Source organism: Durio zibethinus, chromosome 11 (assembly GCF_047325235.1).
Source record: "Durio zibethinus cultivar Kanyao isolate XHJ-2024 chromosome 11, ASM4732523v1, whole genome shotgun sequence".
Lineage (NCBI taxonomy): Eukaryota > Viridiplantae > Streptophyta > Magnoliopsida > Malvales > Malvaceae > Durio > Durio zibethinus.
Genome location: NC_143172.1, coordinates 21,050,893 through 21,072,635, shown reverse-complemented (window position 1 = coordinate 21,072,635; position 21,743 = coordinate 21,050,893). Strand labels below are relative to the sequence as shown.

The 21,743-nt window shown below is 29.3% G+C and overlaps 2 protein-coding genes across 7 annotated transcripts; both read left to right on the top strand.

Annotated features, from left to right (window-relative positions):
• The first annotated feature begins 3,224 nt into the window (after window positions 1–3,224).
• LOC111291077 (proteasome subunit beta type-1-like) lies at window positions 3,225–7,938 on the top strand. 5 transcript variants are annotated; one of them, XM_089768284.1, is made up of 6 exons: window positions 3,225–4,855; window positions 5,700–5,842; window positions 5,935–6,021; window positions 6,693–6,782; window positions 6,880–7,327; window positions 7,584–7,938. In XM_089768284.1, exons 2-5 carry the CDS (start codon window positions 5,786–5,788, stop codon window positions 6,892–6,894), a joined length of 249 nt encoding a protein of 82 aa, XP_089624410.1. In that variant the 5' UTR covers window positions 3,225–4,855; window positions 5,700–5,785; the 3' UTR covers window positions 6,895–7,327; window positions 7,584–7,938. The 5 variants fall into 5 exon arrangements, 3 of the variants coding, with proteins under 3 accessions (XP_089624410.1, XP_089624409.1, XP_089624408.1); XM_089768283.1 differs by having other exon boundaries at window positions 3,230–3,579; window positions 4,657–4,855; window positions 5,700–6,021; XM_089768282.1 differs by having other exon boundaries at window positions 3,230–3,813; window positions 4,657–4,855; window positions 5,700–6,021.
• Window positions 7,939–12,227: 4,289 nt separating this feature from the next.
• LOC111289623 (calmodulin) lies at window positions 12,228–15,650 on the top strand. 2 transcript variants are annotated; one of them, XM_022880822.2, is made up of 4 exons: window positions 12,228–12,423; window positions 14,061–14,218; window positions 15,043–15,123; window positions 15,323–15,650. In XM_022880822.2, exons 1-4 carry the CDS (start codon window positions 12,348–12,350, stop codon window positions 15,455–15,457), a joined length of 450 nt encoding a protein of 149 aa, XP_022736557.1. In that variant the 5' UTR covers window positions 12,228–12,347; the 3' UTR covers window positions 15,458–15,650. The 2 variants fall into 2 exon arrangements, with proteins under 2 accessions (XP_022736557.1, XP_089624407.1); XM_089768281.1 differs by lacking the exon at window positions 12,228–12,423 and adding an exon at window positions 12,877–13,023.
• The last annotated feature ends 6,093 nt before the right edge of the window (window positions 15,651–21,743 follow it).

Below are 21,743 nucleotides of genomic sequence, written 5' to 3'. Positions count from 1 at the left end.
AAATGGTAGTATTTCAAATCTATACAGTCATCAATTTCATATATTTTAAATTTTTGGTTAATGTACTAAAATAATTTGAATGTTATTGTATGTATTAAACTTTGTGTTCCATATTAGAACAAATTATGTATTCATAATATTCAATTTATGAATTTAAATTCATTTTTATTTCTTTTAATATTCTTTATTTAATGATAATAATCAAAATTAAAAAAATAAATTTTTTAATTTAGCAGCGTTTGTACCTAAAAATACATTTAAATATCAAAATATAACAATGCTTTCTACTATAAACGTCGTTAAATTTAGTGACGTTTTCTACTATAAATGCCTCTAAATTTAATGACGTTTTATGTAAAAACGTCGTTAAGTTAGCGATGTTTTTTTAAAAATGCTGCTATTTTTTCGACACAAGTATAGGCAATACTCTTAGCGACGTTTTTGGCAAACGCTGTTAATCCTTTAGTGCCATATTATAAATGCCACTAAATGTGAAAAAAAAAGCCACTAAAAGCCTTATCTCCTATAGTGGAGAGAAGCAAATAGGTAGGAATTGGTAACAAAAAAAGATAAATTGTAAAAATATTAAAAACATGTACACCAATTTTGTGGGTAAAAGAAAATAATGAGAGATAAAATGTTTGGGGAGAGAAGAAAATAGGTAGTTTTTTGAGAGAGAAGTGGGTGGTTTTAAAGAAAAAAATAGTAACTATTTAAAAAAAATGTATTATATAAAAAATTAAAAGATATGAATATCCTTATTTAATTATTTAAAATTATTATTATATTTAATTTTTAAATATTTTTAATTGAGTTGATATCACTTGATCCATGATACCTTTAACGCATCTAATAAATTAAAAAAATAATTATGATATAGTCTTATTTAACAATTAATTGCATAAAATTGAAATATCTTGACGCATCCTTGAATCAAATAACAATAACATGTACGTAAAATAGAAAAACAATAAAAATTATCCATTGTCAGCATATAATCCAAACTAATTCTTTTAACAAATAAGTCAATAAACTAACAACGATGAAAAAAATAGATCTTAATGATGTGAAGTACCCTTATTCTTTTAACAAATAAATCAATAAACAAATAAGTGAATGACATGTATAATTCAGTATCAAGCTCAATCTTAAGGCTCGTTTCCAATACATCTAAACAATCAAAATTGCTACTTCCATTGAAACACTCTTTTTAAGTGCCATTGTAGTTGTTGAATTAAAACTCTCAATTGCTTCACATCTTATTATTTCACTATCTTATTTCCAGTTCTTTTTATTTTTTTATTTTTTTCAGTTGTTCCATTACTTGATCATCTAGACATTATTTTATTTTTTTCTTTCTTTCTTGAGTACTTGTTAGGGGAGTTTCATTATCAAATTTGTAGTATTAAAGTTAATTTCAATGTTTTCTTTTGAATCATTGTCAAGATCTAAATTCGATGCTGTTTAACCCTTAGCCATGGTCGTAGAGAACATAGTTTCCATTAGTCCAATATGCTCTAATCCACTTTTATGAAACTTCATAGCTTCAAGACAAACCTATATTTTTTCCACCATTTAGTTAAAAACAATAAATATAAAGACTTTAATGTGTATTTATTAAATTGTTTGCTAACCTATAGTCTATCATCCCACTATTTTGTGCTAACATCGATAGTACCTCTATTATGATCCCATCATAATCCTATAAATACTATTAAACAAATTGGAAACGCAAGTTAACTATTTTGATTCTTTTCCTTTAAATTCTTCATCTTCTTAAAAGACCTTTTATAACCTAGGTCTATGAGTGTAAATGCTGAAGCCCCTTTAGCACTCACTCACCTTGTTCAACAGAATTCAAAGGACCTCAAAGACAAGCTATTGAGAAATACCTCTAACGTCCATAAATACAAATAAAAAAAAAAACTAAATACATATATAGGAAGCAAGAGATATTAATATGACATAATGAACATTGTATAGCTACTCACAATTGTAATTATGTAAAAAGATAATAGCATTTAAGAGCTAGTATGTAATTTGGCCCTTAAACTATATTACTTTTTACAATTTGATATTTATAAAAAAAATTATTACCTTAACTTTTATTTCACTATAAGAAAAAGTGTGTTTTAGTGAGAATAGTAATGTGGGTCAAATGTTGACTCTTATTAATAACTCTTTTTGCAATGAGGGCCATCCATAACTTTCATTGTGAATAATTTTAGCGAATAATGTATTTTTACCCTCACTAAAAGTCATTTTGTTATGAGAATCATAAATAATTTTCACTAATTTAATATCTTTTGTGAAGATCTAAAATTGACCCGTACAAATTTGTTTCACAAGTGCAAAATTTTATACATGTAGTTGAGATGAGAGTTGAAAATTAATATAAATAGATTTAGTGAAGGTCACTTCAAATCTCACTAAATAAAATTTATTAATTTATATATATTTAAAAAATTAAATAATTTAAATAAGAATTTTTGTAAATTTTGTGAAAGTCATTGTAATTTCATAAAAATATATATTTTCAATAATAATCGAAAAAAAAATTTTAAAAAGTATTTAGTACAAAAAATTCTAAAAAACTAGTAAATAAAAAATTTTATTGAAAGTTAATATTTAAAGGTAATATATATATATATATATATATATATAATCATTATTCATAATTTTAGTGAAAGTGAATATTCAAAGTTGACCCTTGTCACATCTTTTTTACTGTGAATATAAAAAATTGAACATAACAAAGATTTTTATTTGAAAAAAAGCCTAAAACATCATTTTTGGTCCAAACAATCCAAAACAATTGAAAGCATACCTAATTAGTGCAAAATTGATACATATTGCATCTTCAGCCACTTGATTTAGTGGTCAATATAATCTTAAAAAAAATCTTTTTTCCTGTAATGTAAGATTCTGTCTCCCTCGAATGACAAAAAAAAATTGATGCATATTGTTGATATGACTAGTACTAATACAAAACTAATAATCTTAGCATCAATATGAGGGTAGCCATACTGATCGACCTACCAAACGCATTCTAAATCATATAGTATCTTTTTTTTTGGATATTAATGTAGCTAAATGGATGAAATATATAACATAAAAATATTGCTTAAGGCGGACGACTTTTGATGAAGGAGAGCTTGAATTTTTATTTTATTTTATTTAAAGAAAAGCATGAGATTGTTGACCTTGTAAGATAGTTCGCATCCATTTTTTGTGACATAATATCTTTATCAATTTAAAGAGGGGCAGGTTCCTGGTTAGGCATGAACGCTAAAAAAAGAACCTTTTCGATGTTGACCCTTTCATTTGTTTTTAAGGTTTGCAAAATTGCCAGCCATCCATAACAATTTTTTCAGTAGGAAAAAAAATTCTTTCACTGAACCAAGAATTAGGGTTTCTTCCTTGCCTCCAATTTAGCATTGTCACCGGCACTGCCTTTGTCATCACCGTCGATGCTGTCGCCACTATCACCGTCGTCCCTTTCTCTTCTCAATAAGCCTAGTGATCATTGGGCTCTCAGTCCATATCTGTTTCTCCGTTTAGCTCTCACTCTTGCTCTCGGTTTAGATCCTTATTCTTTTCCTCTCATTCTCGCAGCACTGGCTCTCTAAGTCGCTGCCCTCTTTCTCAGCATCGAAGTTCATTTTTTTTTTACTTCTCTCTTCATATTTTTTATGCTCTAGAAATTGTTCGTAAGGATTTAATAAATTCTTAAATTTTGAAAATTTTCACGAAAAAAGATACATTTTGTTAATAGCAAAAAGAAACCAAAGAATTCAATTTTAAATTGATTAGGTACAATTTGATTGTTACTTTTACTGGTTTCAATATAAGAAACAAATTGAAGAATACAAGGCAGTGATTTTACTTTTATATGGAACAATTATGTTAGAATCATTTTGTGTTTTAGTTATTTGTGCATTTTTAATCAATTAATTTTGGTTTCTATCATTTGCTTTTGATTATTTTCAATTTCTTAGGAAGCAGGAGCAAATAAACAAAGTAGTAGAGTAACAACCAAAGGGATCTCTATTTGGAATCTTAGGGATGCTAAAATTTCCTTCTTATGTTGATAGTTTTGATGTTAGTACACGTTATTATTTCTAATAGCCATAAATGTATGATTTACCTAATAATAAGTACTCAGAAACTTGGTTCATGGGATTTTAGTTCATCCAACTCACCATATGCAATAATTTAACTTCATTTAGTTATGAAAAAGATATCACTTTTTTTCCCTAAATGACGTTGCTATTTGGACTCCCCACCTTCTTTTCCACCTCTTTCATGATAGATATACAAACTCATGTAAGGTCCGATGGAATGTGGAGTCCACCGTCTGCGCTGTTAGAAGCCTAGAACTAAGGACATGAATTTGAGGGAGTTCCAGTAGTTTTTCTGAACGCATCACTTAATCTCGGAATTTGCCCCAGATTGAACACACTCAGAATTGTTGCTTCATATATGGTGTCACTTAAGTTAAAATGATGTGGTGTCTTATCTGAAGCATCCATAAATTGTCCACTATTGACGTCTCCGGATGCTTCCTTATGCAAGTTTGGTGCAATTTCTGCACCTTTCTTTTATGATACTTTCCTCTGGTCTATGGCTGATGTTTTTATTTAATTTTACATACAGCCAATTTAAGGATTATTGCTTATCTGCAACCACTGCTTCTTGCTCTCGGATCGTGTCATTAATATTGATGTCATGCCCATCTGTTGGTTCTGACGGTCTTTACTCTTTGCGCTAGCTTCCAAATTTAATAACACTTGATTTGTCATATACCTTTTTGACGAATTTTCAGCTAGCTTTTGTGTCTTGTTTGCAGCTGAAGGTAAGTTTGAAATCCTTGATAAATAAGCATGATTAGCCATACGTGGCATATTTGTGTTATTTCATGTTCAGTTGATTCTATTGCATGTACTTGATGAATGCATGATGTTGCATTTATTTTTACTCCTAATAATTCTGTATTTTGATATAATGCTAATACTAGTTTAGTCCCTTACGTGGAGAAATTTATCGCATAACACCCATAGTTTAAGCTTAAACCACGTGAATACATGCATCAATCTCATAACTAATGTGGCTGACGGGCTATATTTTAATTATCGGGTTTGGAAAACTATATAAAAACTTCACAAGCCAAAGACAATTGATTGTAGCTTAACACCACAAAAATAAAATGATGGTTAAAAGTAAGGAGTGCTTGAATTTTGTTTTGAAGAGCCACTTAAAACATAAAGCCTCTAATCCCTTCCTTTCAAAAGGAAAATATATGACTTGTGTTGCATTTTTCAGGTAAATGATCAAACTTATTGTTATGTAAGATGTTCTGTTTAAGCCGTATATCAAAGCACAAGCTTGGTTTTCATTGAATGATCATTATTTTGTTCGGTTCCCATCTTAGAAACATCTATTGTGGCTGCATCATGTTACTTTCTTATAGTGCTCTGTAAACCAGATTTATTAGCACTAGCACAAGAAGCAAATGAGCTACCTTGCAATGGTTTAATTGCTTTCCAACACCCTTGACTATAGTTGTTTCTTTCCATACTATTTGTTTAATGTTTTAGGGCCTTGCTAATGAAGGTATTCTATTTTGAGCTTTCATTACTAGTTTGAGGTTTGAGGTTTTGTGTTATATATTATATAATATTCTACATCTAAATCTTCAGGCAAGGGCTGCGTGTTCACATATGATGCTGTTGGTTCCTATGAGAGGGTTGGATATGGCAACCAGCGTACCGGTTCTACACTTATTATGCCTTTTCTGGATAGCCAACTGAAGTCTCCTAGCCCTCTTTTGTTGCCTGCCCAGGTGTGTTGTTAAAATTTTATTATCCTGTGACATATATGCATCAGAGCACTCTACTTCTTATATTTCTGTTTGGCAACCCATTTCCTGTCCAGGATGCTGTAACTCCACTTGTGAAATATGAAGCAGTTGATTTAGTCAAAACTGTTTTTGCATCAGCAACTGAGAGGGATATATACATTGTAAGTTTCTTTTTCTTGCCCACCACCCTCATAGATTTAGATGAACTTAGAAAAACTATTTCAATGTTTTGGAAACCAAGTATTGACGAATTTCGTGTCTCTATTATAGAAGTCTCTCTTGGTTTTTTAATGTTGCTTTTAATTTATTCTACTTTTTTTAGTTGATTTCTAATGAAGTTACTGCATCATCTCTCTTGTCCATGAGTTTCTGAATTCCAGGAATCTAGAACCTTTAAAAGTAGCCTCCATTTACAAAGTTCCTTTGTCTAGCACTTTAGCTCAGTTGCTTGTTCAAGTCTTACCTATAGTTTTTCATTTTAATGTAGATACTATCATGTGTATTACTTCGAACTATGTTTCATCGGATCCTCTCCATTGCTTAAAAAAAAAAAAATAACGTAAGTTTCCACTACTTTATATAAGAATGAATAATGTACTTTCATCTAATTCTATGGTTGATATTCGTTTAAACTATTTTTACTATTTTAATTAATTTTTATTTATTTTCATATTTAATTTCAAATCATTAAATATCAAGCATTGATTTATGTGAAACCATAAAAGTGTATTATTTACCTTAGATAAAGTAGTTAAAACTTCCACTAGATTTGCATCTTCTTACAAATTCTGTTCATATGTGACTGGTTCTACATGTGATGTATGTTTAACAGGGAGACAAGCTTGAAATTGTCATCCTTAACGCTGATGGTATTCGTCGTGAATACATGCATAAAGCAAGTTTAAGAAAATTTTACATTATGGTAAATTGTCTGGTTTAAGCTTTCAATTTTTCCAATACTGCATGTTTCATTATTTCCTGTAATGTTCTTTTGCTCACTTTTCCTTTCCTTCTTTTAGGTGTTAAAATTATAAGCATGCAAATATTTGGCTGACTCATCATTGGAGCCCCTTTACGAGGAAGGTGCTTTATGAGAACTCTGGGATTTAGACTTATTATATGGTAACCTGTGCCAATCTGCCATAGAGGAGCTTCTTGCATATTGCACACATCTTACCCATTTGAGTTTGAATGGATGTATAAATATGCATGACCTGGTGGTCGATTTGAGTTGCTTTATGTGCATAATGAATCTAGCATGTTTTGTTTTGATAACATCCATGTGCCAGTCGAGCAAGCAAACCGTTTACTGTAGAACCTTAACTGCGAAGGTTGTCCAAATATTAGGAAAGTGCTTATCCCTCCGGTAGCACGATGTTTCCATTGGTCATCTCTAAATCTTTCGTTGTCAGCCAATTTAAATGAAGTTGATCTTGCTTGTTTCAACTTGTCCTCTCTTAGTCTAAGGTATGGATACATTCCTTTTCATGGTTATGGTTTATTTTATTTTATTTTATTTGTTACCTTCTAAAGTTTTCTGCATATTTTAAATTTAGCAATTGTTGCTCTTTGAAAGTTTTGAAGCTTGGCTATCCTAGATGTTTAATGTTTTACGTCCTTTTTTGTACCTGTCTTCTGGTGCTTTTTTTATTGAGAGTGTATTGTTGAAGATGCTTGGTTTTCACTACCTGGGCTTTTGTGATTGATTTATTTGCAAATGTAGGATTTTATACAAAGAAGCACTGCAGGCAAGTGAACCTTACTGGAATTTTACTTGATGCCTAACAATGGCTTCATCATGTGGAGTTTCTTTTTTGGCCTTAAAAATTTCAACCCACGAAGAGATTCTTTACCTTAAAATGAGTTGAGTAGGAGTTGAGAAGTGCTGATAGAGGGAAATGACATGAGGAAGGGATTCCTGTTGATTTTGAATATGTATTGCTTGGTTGTCTTACTAATCTGTGTAAGTTTTTTAGATAAAAAACTATAGAGTACTTAAAAAGAATTGATATATCTATAAATATTTGTACATTGTTTGGATTTATATATTTGGATGCTTATTTGGTTTTATGCAATAATTTTTTGGACATATTATTTATTTATATTTTGTTTGGAGTAATAATTACAAATATAAAAAATATGTCTATTAACAAAGTAACTAAAAATATATAAATAAGTATTGTCACGATGTTTCAAGACCAGGGAGGAACCCAAGTGCTGAATGAATGGGAATGAGAAAAACATAAGCTTAAAAAAAATCCTTTCAATCAAAATCAAAATAAAGAGTCATCATTAATTTTTTTTAGGATGTGATTGATCATTTAAAAAATTATCTTTTAAATAAAATATGTAAAAGAAAATATGTAAAAGATTTAAAAGTTTTATAAAAAAACAAATTTGTGATATGTGAAATTAGATTTAGGGTTTGAAATTTAGTTATAAATGGAGAAAGATTAACATTCCTATAGCGTTCATCAGACGGTGCTAATTGTCTACATGCTATCTTTGAATTTTGGTAAACAAGGTCTTCTTATAGTGTTTAGAAATTAATTTCTTTTTCCATTCCAAAACTTGAATTTTTTTTTTTATTTTGAAAACAAAATATTTTATTTTTGGATCAAAGTAAAAATACTTTAATTATCAAGACATTTTTTTCACTGTCTTATATTTAGGTAAAACTTCAAAAATATCTCTAATTTAAAAGTTTTCAAATTGCCTTACAAAAATTAAGGTAACACCTTATATAAATAATAACCATTGAGAGTCTTTTATAGTTAGGTCAAAGCTTAATGATTATATTTAGTTGAAATATTATTTTATTTGAAAACATTTTTTCTTTGAAAAACATATGCATTGTATGCATGAACATAATAAAAATGAATGAATACATGAATGACATGATATGAATGCATGATGATTCAAGAATGTATAAACAAATAAAAATGAAATGCATGTATGGGGTTAAAAGGTTGATTTTTGGATTTGATGTAGGTTTAGGGTTTAGAGTTTAGGGCTTAGAAGGTTTAGGGTTTGTAGGGTTTAGGGTTTAAGATTTATGGTTTATGGATTATGGTCTAATGTTTAGGTTTTAGCGTTTAGAGTTCATAAAGTTTAAGGTTTGGAAAGTGGTTTAGGGTGTAGGTTTGAAATTTAGGGTTTGAGATTTAGGATTTCATAGAAAATGCAAGTGATAGAGGTAATATTTAAAAAATCCCATTGATAAAAATATAAATATCGATGATGTGGCAAATAACAAGAATATCATTCATAAAATTGTAAATATAAATGCATGACTAAGGTGCAAACTAATTACAAATCAAGGTACTTTAAAAATTAAATTAAAAACCAAATGTGCATTTGAATATATAATGTAAATGGATCAAAATACTAAATTTTTAGATTTTAAAACATGTTCCACCGTATTTTTTTTTTTTTACTTTTGAAAACTTGTGTAAACTAAACATAAAAAAAAAAAAAAGCCAAAACAAGCCACCAAAACATTTTATTTGTGAAAATTAAATTAAACATATTATAAACTTGATAAACAAACCAAAAACTCATGAAAACACATAAAAATCAAGCATCATGTTACCATAAAATATAAAAAAAGAGATTTAGCTCAAGCATGGGAGGCTTGGGACGCTTGGTTGAATGCTCCCATGGCCTTTCATAAGCACATTTCCATCTTGCTTAGCTCAATCATACATCAAACATCAAGATATTTGTCATGTGTAGACATTTTGATCATAAGAAGAATTTTATCAAACATATAGTATACTAAAATAGCAATGAAACCATGTAAATAGGAACACAAGCCAAACACCAAATATATAGTAATAACTAATAAAATTAATGCAAATTACAAACAAACAAATCATTTAGACATCATAAATATATTTGAAAGCAAAAAAATCATCAAAATGACCCAAAATGAGGTTCGGCCATGAAGGATTCACACTTGGCCAAACCTCTAAATGGTTAATGGTGGATTGTTTCTTTGATTTCTTTGATCTTTTATCCCAAATTAAGTTATGAACTAATTGATTGAATTTATAGATCAAATTTGAAGCTAAAAACAAAGAAAGGATTTTACCTTTTCCAAGCCTTTAAAAATTCTCTCTATTTTTTTTCCTCTTTTCCATTACTACCTTGCCTTTTTCTTCTCCTTTTAAAACATGAATTCCCAACCCTCATGAAAAAAATTTTTTTTTTCCTTTAATGCATTCATGTCCTCATATTAAAAGCTTGTTTAATGGTTAAAAATTCTCTCTTGTTTTCTTTGTAATGAGTCACCTTTCATCATTGGATCTAGTCCCTCAAGATAATCTTCTGGTTGAGAATCTTCCCTACCAAATATTAGATTTTTAATGCTAATAGAACTAAATAAAAAGACTATTTTACCCCTTATTAAAAAGTTTTTGGTTTCTAAGCAATTTTCTTGAAAAAACAATGCTTCCTTGTTTATTTTTGTGATTTAAACCACCAAAAATCATGAAATAATATGAAATTAAGATCTGAAAATTTTTTTGAAAAACTGATTTCGGGAAAGTTAAATTACAAAATTACCTTAAAGTGGTATTTTGATAATTTTACATCTCTTAAGGTACTACTATAATTTCGAATGCATAAAAAATCATCAAATATTTTAAAAACATAATTTGAAAAGTTTCACGAAAAATCGACTTGAGAAAGTTTAAATTACAAAAATCCTTTAAAAGGTATTTTGGTGATTTCACACTTTTCGAGGTATAATCAAGATTTTTAATATTTTCAAAATTATCAAATAATATTAAATCATGATCTGAAATTTTTCGTAAAATTTCAATCTTAGGAAGGTCAAATTACAAATAACCTTTAAAGGTATTTTTGTAATTTCACACTTCGTAAGGTTTGACCTAGGATTTTAGTGTATCAAAAATTATTAAAAAAATTCAATTATGATTTGAAAGGTTTTACAAAAATTTAACTTGAAAAGAATTAAATTACAAAAATACCCTTAAAGATGTTTTAGTAATTTATACTTTTCGAAATGCAATCAAACTTTTTAATATTTTAAAAATCATAAATTCTAATTTAAAATTACATTGATCCCAACTTGTTTGCGAATAGTGAAGGTTAACCCTAATTTTAACCATTTTGACTATTTTTTTTTATCAAATTTGACTTTATTTGACTGGATTGACCAAGTTTGACATTGTGACATTTAAATCAAATTGGACCAAATTTTATTCTCAAGAACTTGTCAAAATTAAAGTTATATTGGATTTGAATCGGGTTGAATTTTAAGAATTTCATAAATAGTCAAATATTACCCGGATAAAATTAGATGTATATAAGTAATTTTCGTGAGTCTTAAATCTTTTATTAAATAATGTAAAATGGTGTAGTGAAGGTCAAATTCTCAATAAAAGTAATTTTAAATGACAATCAATACAAGTTTTTACTAAAAATAAAAACTTTTAACTAAAGGTTAATAAAAATCTTCATTAAATGCAAAAGATATAGTAAGAGTCAAAATTAACTTTCACTATATGTTTTACATTTAGTGATAATTAAAATTAATCTTTATTAATTATTTACATTTAAATGAAAATCTTTTAACCCTTACTAAATGATAGATATAGTGAGTGTTTTATTTATTTTTTATCATATATAATTAATAAAGGAGAGCTTATGAGAGTTCCATTAACTTTCGCTAAAAAAATAAGTGAAAATTATATGAACTTTTAGTAAGAATAATAACTCTCACTAAAAGATTTTATTATTATAGTGTTTTATTATATCATTTGCCCTAAACATCGAATCTTTTAATAATACATTGACATGATAAGAGATTAACAAATAAAATTATGACACATGATATATTTTTATTGGTCAATATCTATCACATTATTATTTTACTTAATATAATTAGTTAATAATACAAAATGCTTGATGTAAGTAAACAAAATTAAGGTATAAATCTTAATTTTTTACAAATATCAAATCATAGAAAACAACATGAATTTACCCATTAACCCAACTTTTAATCATATTATTCTTATGTGTCATCATTTCGTACCGACGATTGGTTAACCATATGCCATAGCAGTAGAAAACAACATGAATTTACCCATTAACCGAACTTTTAATCATATTATTCTTATGTGTCATCATTTTGTACCGACGATTGGTTAACCATATGCCATAGCAGTAGGAATAAAGGAAAATGAAGTCGGTTGGTAATAAATCCGAAGACTATAGGCAGATTCGCTCTGGCTGCGGATAGTTTGGTCAATGCGTTCTATCCACCGTCCATTGACAGCTAGAACCTGATTCTTATTCTTACATTGGGGAAGGGGAACCTATGTTTGTGGGTCCCATTCTCCAAAATTTAAGCCAGTAATAGCTGCTTACTACCAACTATATCTAGTCTAGTATTTGTTTAAGTGAATTGCCAGAGCACCAATCGCAAAAAAAAAAAAAAACGTTTGTCTTAGGAGAAAAAATGGCGGAGCAACTCACTGAGGAGCAGATCGCTGAGTTCAAGGAAGCTTTTAGCCTCTTCGACAAGGATGGTGATGGTATGCTCCATTCATTTTTTCTTACTTTCACCATTTCTATTTCTTTTCCTTTTCGTTCTTTGAAGAGTTTGATTTTGATGTCTGCCCGATAATGACTACTTTTTTTATATGCTTGTTGTGTTTTCTTTTTTTTTTTTTTAATTATGTTTTCTTGTTTGTGCAATCCGTTCATCTTTGCTTTCTTCAATTTCATTTGTCTTTTGTTTGCGTGGAATTTCTCAAGAAAAGAAAACATATTATTTCCGATCTTTACATAGAAAACTTTAACACTCTTGGGTTTGGAACGGAACCTTATGTTGTATCTCTTATTCCTATTTGTTGTTTAGATCTTGTATTATTTATAACAGCTGCCAAGATTAAGATGGATTCAGTTTCCGACCTCCTTTTGCAGAGCAATAGAAGAAAAAGATTCTTGTAGATGTAGCTGGCCTCAACTAGCTTAAGTATTTTTTTTTCTTTCTTTGTTTTATGCACAAGTAATAGGAATTTCATAAAACCAATGAATCAAAATTTCAACAAAACGACCAAGCAAGAAAAACAGACCGAGTACAAAAGAGACCACCAGTCTGGTTCTCAAAACGTCAAGTCATTGTGATGCAGGTATGTGATCCATATCCAAGGTCATGACCAAAGGGGAAGTAGATGTCTGATAAATGTGACTGGCATATCCCGTGTTTTGATTGGATAGATACCCAATCAGCTACCTTATTGGCATTCCTTTTAACAAGATAAAACTATTATTTTTCAGCGGTCAAGATAAAACCAGCTTAAGGTTAACGCTTTGTTGACTTATGAAAAGTTACTAGAGATGCTTTTGACGGCCGTGTGTTGAAAGCTAATGTTACATGCTTTTTAAAAACTTCTCCAGTTTTCTTCTCATTCAAGGGATATTTTAGCCTCTTGTGGTGGGATGTGGTTTAGTTTAATATTAGAAGAATTTTTTTGTGTTACCATACCTTTGTTTTTGAACTGCATCTTTCGCTTAGGTATAAGGTCAAAAAATCCCCAATCAATTAAACATTCAAACTAGTGAAAGTATAATGAAATGATCAATCAACCACACAAGAGATAGCAATTTAACGTGATTCAGCACAACCTACTTATGTTCATGAATGAGAAAAAAATCTACTAGCTTTAGAGAATTACAAACACATCAATAAATTAATCTCCTTCAAAATCAATACTTATATACCATCTGATTGTCTTTTAGTCCTATAAAATATTTTCAACCCATACAAACATATACCCATGTGCACCCATGTCCCATACCTATATGGATCATCTCATTCTCCTCTAATCCACTCACGCATACACACCCATAAAGACGTCAATTTTCTGCAGTTCTATGGGATGTCTACCCAATAAAACTTTACAACTTTCTTATATTTTTTTCTCATACCTACATCTATAAAGACTCCACCTATTTATAAGTGTATAAACTTGCCTATCAAAATCCTTTTCATCTTAGAATACCTTTTTTTGCATGTTTTCTTATCCATGAAGTAATATCTAGCCAATTTCGAACAAATTTGTTATGAGATTTGAGTCACTAATCCCAACATTAGGATGGCTATGTTTAAAATTAAAAGTTTGCTCAGCAACTAAACTTTTATTTGCATTGTGCCTCGAATGTATAGGCTGCATCACTACAAAAGAGTTGGGAACAGTGATGAGATCTCTTGGACAAAATCCAACTGAAGCTGAACTGCAGGATATGATCAATGAGGTTGATGCTGATCAAAATGGCACCATAGACTTCCCTGAGTTCTTGAATTTGATGGCAAGGAAAATGAAGGTGACTAAAACATTGCATTTTGATGTGCATACTTCATGGAACATGCTCTCCAACTGTGGAATGTTCTATTTCAGACTATGATTTTGTGCATTTGCTATTGTCTATGTTGTTTTATTTATTTTAGTTTTGAAGGTTGGTGAGCCAATTTTTATTTAATGGCATTCCTTGTTTCTAATACAGTTTTGAAATATGGTAACCTTTTGTGCTCACTTCCTGAGGCCTATACCCTGTAAACTAAAAACTGTTGTCTTGCAGTTGTATATTTGTGTTGTTGGAACTTTATAGCAACTAGTTCATTCTGTTTGGTCATCTCTGCTTTTGGTAACTATTAGCCTCTGCATTTTTAGTTGTGTATTCACGCTTCATCTTTTCTTGAGTTTGATTTCCTGGAAACCTAGTCTCATTTGGTTTACATTTGTATCTGAAAAGCCTAATGTGATTATTACAATAAATATGCCCACCTATTCATGTTTTGCTCTATAGCATTTTTTTCTGTAGTCATAATTGCAATTAATATAGTTGGATGTGCTATTTTGTACGTTGCTTCCTTATTTTTGACTCTGTAGCTCATATGATGAATATTGCTATAACCATGACTTCTCTGCATTTGAAATTCAACATTTGAATTGGGTTTATTTCATGGGTTTTATTGTTAATTGCACAACAAGATGCATACCTCTACAATGATTGAGGCATCACCAGATTCTCTGCACTTGAACTTACATTAAGTTGGCCATTGCAAAAGTTCTGCTGAATATCATAACATTGTAATCATACCATTTGAAGTATTAATATACTTGTTTCTTTTTTAATTTATTGTGAAGGATACTGATTCAGAGGAGGAACTTAAGGAAGCTTTTAAGGTTTTTGATAAGGATCAGAATGGCTTTATTTCTGCTGCTGAGGTATAGATTATGTGCTTTCCCAAGTCCTATTTGCTCCAAAATCTCTTCTCTTCTCAAAACATTGTTAAAAGATTTGGACATATATATTATAAGATCTCTCTATAATTATATAGATTGAGTTTCTTTTCTACTTTTTAATGTCAATTGCTTGCAAGATTCATTTGCTACTGATAATGGTTTGTGCTTTTTCACCATCAAGCTCCGGCATGTGATGACAAATCTTGGGGAAAAGTTGACAGATGAAGAAGTGGATGAAATGATTCGAGAAGCAGATATAGATGGTGACGGACAGGTGAACTATGAAGAGTTTGTAACGATGATGCTAGCAAAGTGATAGCAGTTGCTTTGTTTTGCAGTAGGTACAGATAAGTAGGCCGAATTGATCACATAAATTTACTATCACTTTGTTCATAGTTTCTGAACAAGGATAGGTTCTTTACTTTCTGTTTAAGCAGTATGTTGCACTGTTTCAAATTTGTTATTACTTGATTTCAGTTCAGGAATTTTCTTTTAAAGTGTTGCTATTATTATTGTGTCAAAATGTGCGTGAGCTGATGATGTTTAAAACAAGTAAAGTTTTCGGAGTACAGTATGCAAATAGAAGGTATTAGCACTTTAATGACCTCCCATTTAAGAAATGGGATCACGTAATTATGAATTATCTGGTTTTTCCTTGATTGAATGGTTCCATTGCATGTGAAGCTAAGATGCCCATCCCTCTTTTTCTTTATATTTTGTAGACACTTAATTTTGTCTAGATATATTTTAGTCAATCATAATACTTTAAAAATTAAAATTAAGTTGTTGTCCAACATTTTCTTAGTATTTTTGAATAAGTTGATTTTTAAGGAGATGCAAGAAAACAATAAAAAGTTTAAGAAAAAAATCAGAAGTCAACTTAAAATCAACATTGTTAAACTTACATGTGGTCGAAACAAGATAAAATTTGGGGTATTTTGAAAAAATAGAACCAACACATTGGGTTCTTGAAGATTTTAAAACAAAATTTAAGTTTTGAGTAAAAAAAATTAAAATGATCAAAATACTCTTGATGAAGACACAAGTCAGATGGTTAAGAATGGTCAAAATTACTCGGAATTGATAAAATTTTTTAAGGTCCTTATGTTTAGAGAGGAAGTCCTTGGAATAATTGAATTTTGAGTTAAAGTGATCTAAATATCTCATGCTCAAATTTAGTCCAACTTTGATCAACCCTTTGAAATTCAGAATTGATTAGTATTATTAAGGCTTAGGATTAATAATATTATGATTTAGACTTTTAGAAATTAGGTTAGACTTTAAAAGGTAAAATTACAAAAGACACTTTTTAGGTTATTTTCATAATTTAACTTTTTTGAATTTGATTTTTTGTTAAAAACTCAAGGTCATATTTAAAAATATTTAATGAGTTTTGATACATTAAAATCTTGATTGCATCTCAAGGAGTTAAATTACAAAAATACCTTTTAAGGGCATTTTTGTAATTTAACTTTTTTGGGGTCGATTTTTCATGAAGGTTTGAGATCATAATTAAATATTATTTTATGAATTTTGGTGCATTAAAATCATGAAACTAAATATTGAATCATAAGATTTTTAAAAAATTATGAAAAAGTTGAAATATACTAATAAAGGTAAAATTATCTTTTTGCATTGGATAGCTACATGAGCAATTAAGGTGTGTGCTGTAATTTTTTAGAGCCATTAGATTTAAATATACAATAATCTTATGGCTTATATTGCAAGCCTTGGGCACTAAGATTGAAGAAAAAGATGAAAAAATTATTACCTTTGGATGCATTTTGATCCAATGGTTGTGAGAGAGGTTTTGACTTTTTAAATAAATAAATATAAGGCTGTAGGGAGTTTCTTTTCCAGCAACCAAAAATTCACCATTAAAAAAATTCTTGAAAAAAAAATTTTATTGAAGAAAGCTTTCTTAGGTAGTTTTTTTACTTTTCTTACATTTTTCATCTTTATCCATGTAGTTCTCTTCATTCCTTGATGGTTTATTGTTGCCATTATGTGTTTTAATTTGTTTTTTGTGATGCAATCTTATGATTATGTGTTTCCTTACCTCGTGATTTGTTTGCTACATGTTTTGTGATTTTAAAAAATGGTTTTCTTTGACTAGTTATTTTGATAGTTTGCTATATGTTTGATAAATGTTCTTCATAATAAAAATGGTTTTTTGAATATGCTTTCTAAGTGTTTGATGAAGTAAAAATGTGGTCTTTTATCATAGTTTCCAAGTGTTTGTGAAATTGTATTGATCATATAATCATCAAGCCCTAAATAAGATTCAAAACCATGGTTTTTTTATTTACTTCGAAAATTCACCTAGATGTTGGAGATTTTTGAAAAGATTCACAAAAATCATAGTAAACCTTAAACTCCAAAATTAAACCCTGAAAGCAAACCCTAACCTATACCTTAAAACCTTGGCCAAACCTAACCCAAACACAAACCTTAAAATTTAACCATAATCCAAACCCCAAAACTTAACGTTAAACCCAAGTCAAACCCTAAACCCTAAAGTCAAACACTAAAATCCAAAGTTAACCCCTAAACGCCAAACTCAAACTCCAAACCCTAAAATCTAACCATAAACCCAAATTCAAACCCTAAACCTTAAAGTCAAATCCAAAACCCCAAAGTCAAATCGTAAAACCTAAAGTCAACCTCTTAACCCTAATCAAAACCATAAACTTACCTTAAACCCAAACTTAACTTAAACCAAGCCCTAAACCTTACCTTAAGTCCTAAACCAAACCCTAAACTCTAAACTTTGCCCCTAAACCCTAAATGTGATCGAAGCCATAAATCTGACCCAAAACCTTAAATTATCCAAACCCTCAAACAAGTTAAATCTTAAAAACCTTGAACCTATGTCAACACCCTAAGCCATCCTAAAGTTCAAAATATTTGTATGAAAGTCTCCTATGAAATAATATGTTATTGAATGCCACTTAAAAGATAGGGTATTTAAGAAATTTTATTTCATTAAGATTTTCATATGATTCATCAACAAAAAATAATGATAAGATTAAACAAAAAACAAGAAATAAAATGAGAGCTTAAATATAAATAGTCGCATCTAAACTTTGTTTAGAGGTAGGGAAGTCTATGTGATCTTTTTATATTTAAAGACCCGATCTCATCATTATACATAATATCCATTTGCATATATTTATTTTTAGATTGTTGTTTGTATTCATTTCACATGTTTATGTCCTTTAATTATTACTATTTATTTGTTAATTGAGCATCATTAAATTTTTTGCATAAAAATATTTTTTCATGGAAAATGTTATTAAAAAATATAGATTTTGAAATAAAACTAAAATAACATTTCGATGAAAATAATTTTTGGTACTCTGCTTGAAGGTTAAAAAATCACCTGTAATTATCATCTAAAAAAAATATTATTTTCATTTTAAAGGAACATTGTGGTACATCTTAAGTGGAATGAGTTATCTTTAAATTCTGTCTAGATGTTGAAAAATTTTAAGATAATTATTTAACCTAAAGATTTTCACAATATTCCTAAATCAGATTTTTTTATTAAATAGAATTGATTTGTTTTTCAAAAAGTGAAAAGAATTATCATTAAACATTAAGTTGAAACCATTTTCATCAAATACCAAAAGATAACACATGCACATGCTTAATTGGTATTGCTTTTAAATGAATGCTATAGCGATGCTAATATTTCTCAATGCATAATCATACTCCTGAACCTAGTTCTGTTTTTAAAGACTAAAATATTTTTTGATAAACTTTAAATTCAATTTTGGTTTTATTAGAAAAAAAACATTTTAAGTGGTTAATCACAATTAATAAAAAAGATTGATGACAATTTTTTTTTTTTTCAAAATTTTACATCCTGTGGTCGAGTTCATAGGTCTGTACATTGCAATACCTTTCCATACAAGAGTTACTTTGCAGAAAGCCAAGAAAAACAAGCAAAGCTTATGTTTGGTTTGGGGTAAGGTAAAGGAAAGGAAAGGAAATGAAAGAAAATGAGAAAATCTTTTCTTTGTTTAGATTTCACATAAATTAAAATAAATGAAAGATAGGAGTGCTTAGCCCATTTGCATTCCTTCACCTTTGTTCTTTTTTTTAATTACCTCAAATTGGAAAAAGAAAAGAAAAGAAAAGAAAAGAATAAAATTTTTAAAACTTGAAATAATTATTATACCCTTATTTTTTTATATTTCATATAAAGTTTTTACTAATTTCTAAATCTAGTTATTACCAATTCTAACATTTCATGAACTCTTAATATACAAAATATATATTTAAAAAAGAAGATATTGTCTTGTTATAAAACAACCCCTAACAAGAAGCAAAAATGAAAATGAAAATGTCTCCATTTTGACTGGAGTTCAAAATGTTACCATTTTGACTATCTTCACCCTCTTCAGCACTTAAATCATTAAAGTCAAATATTCAACCTATTTTCTTCGGTCAAAACCCAAAACTGATATCAAGCTTTTGCTCTCTTTCTTCTTTCTCAACCAACTAGAGGACTAACCCAGCCCAAGTCCGGATTGAAAATAGCCACCTCTTCTATTGTTTGTCGTTGCTTAATAGCGACGAAAGTCCAAAACAGAATCATTTTTTAAACTCTTTGCAATCCCCTTTTAAATTTTCTCAAGAAACCTAAAAACTAAAACATCCGTAGAACAACCCAACAACCAGCGCGAGCCTGTTTATTGCCATCGCCATTTACCATATTCTCCACTTTCTGTCACCATTCCTATTTTTTTGTCTCAAACCTCAGCCAAGAACTTTTTGGAACTTTTTTTTTCCTGTGTAATTGCTGATGTTTTGTGTATGGTTATCCAATTGCTTGTTGCTTTCGTTTTCTACCTCTGTTTGAGGTTGTCTGATCTTGTTTTTATTTGCAGGTTGGCTGGGATGGTGATGAATTGCTGGGTTTTGGATTTTCTTCTTGTTGAATTTGATTGATGAACTTAGGGGTGAATGGGATTTGTCTATTTCGGTTTGTTGCGGTTGCTTGATACTCCCTTTAATTTGCACAGCTGAATGGGTGTTGAATCATTGCGTTGCCAAATTGTTTGAAAGCTTACTTCCCAAAAAAATTTTACTGCTGCTGAATGATTCCCTGTTCTGCCGAATGATTCCACAATTGTTTCGCTGCTTTTTTTTTTAATTGCTTGATTGCAGGCTCTCTATCAATTGCTGCCTGTAGAATTGCTGCTACTCTAAAGAATTAAGCTTGAATGCCAAAAATCTCCTTACGTTGAATTACTATGGATTGCTTCTCTAATTTTGTTGATTTGCCCCCCTTCTTCTCTAGTTTGCCTTCAAATTTATAAAGAAATTCATGCTAAATCAATTCTCTTAAAATTTATAGTTTTATTTGATTTAATTTTAACGTGAATTGATTCTAGAATTGAATCCTAAAAATCTCTCAACATCATTTTCGCAAGATTTCACTAAAACATTTTTTTAGATAAAAGTAAAATTAAACCAAAAATTAAGTTAAAAAATATATTTTTTTTTTCAATTGGGCCAATTTATGGTTAAAGTTTGTTTTCAATTTCAAAAAAATTTTTAGACAAAATGGGATATTTAGAGTTACCTTTCTTTGTGCATTTTTGAGCAACATGAATTACGTAAAGACAAAAGATATTTATTTTCTTCGGGTCTAAAAGCTGATATTTAAAAAGTGATCGAAGTATACCAAAATAGAAAAATGATTGAGACTGAATTGCGAAATAAGAAATAAAATTATTTAGATTGAGTCAAGATTAAAACAGGTAGTTGGAATTGAGCCATGAGTCAAAAAAATAAAATGATCTTGACTGAACGGAGATTGGAACATATGATTGAGATTAAACCACATGTCTGAAAATAAAATGATTTAGACTAAGCTGAGATCGAAATGAGTGGCTAGGATCAAATTGTAGGTCTGAAAATAAAATTCAAAATTTTTGCCTGAAATTTAAATATTCACAATTTAAAAATTCAAAGATTTGCAATGTTCCATACAAAAGTTGAAAGATTCCAATACTCTAAATTTCGCAAAAAATTTGTAAAGATTTTCAGATTTACAAGAATGGAAGATTCACAATATTCCAGGTTTTGCAAAGGTTCTAGATTTGCAAAGGTTTTAGGTTCGCAAGGACTTTCAGATTTGTAAGAATGAAAGATTCACAATATTTCAAATTTCACAGAGATTCTAGATTCGTAAAAGTTTTAGGTTCGTAAAGACTTCAAAGATTTGCAAGCAATTCAAAATTTTGTAAGAGATTCAGGTTCACAAAAAATTCAAAGATTCGTATTCAAAAGATCCAAAATCTAAAGCTTTATGTTTGAAAATTTTAGGGATTCACATAAAAAATTTCGAGGTTCAAAGATTCTAGGTTGAAAAATTTCGGGGTCTCACATCCAATAATTAAAGATTTTCATTCAAAAATTTTAGGATTCACATTTGAAATTACAAAGATTCACATTCAAAAAATTTTGGGGTTTCGAATCCAAAATTTAAAGAATCTCATTTAAAAAGCTCTTTTAAACAAAGGCTTTATAACTGTAAAAATTTGGAAAGTTTGTCAACAATATATCTTATTATGAAAGATATTCCTCAT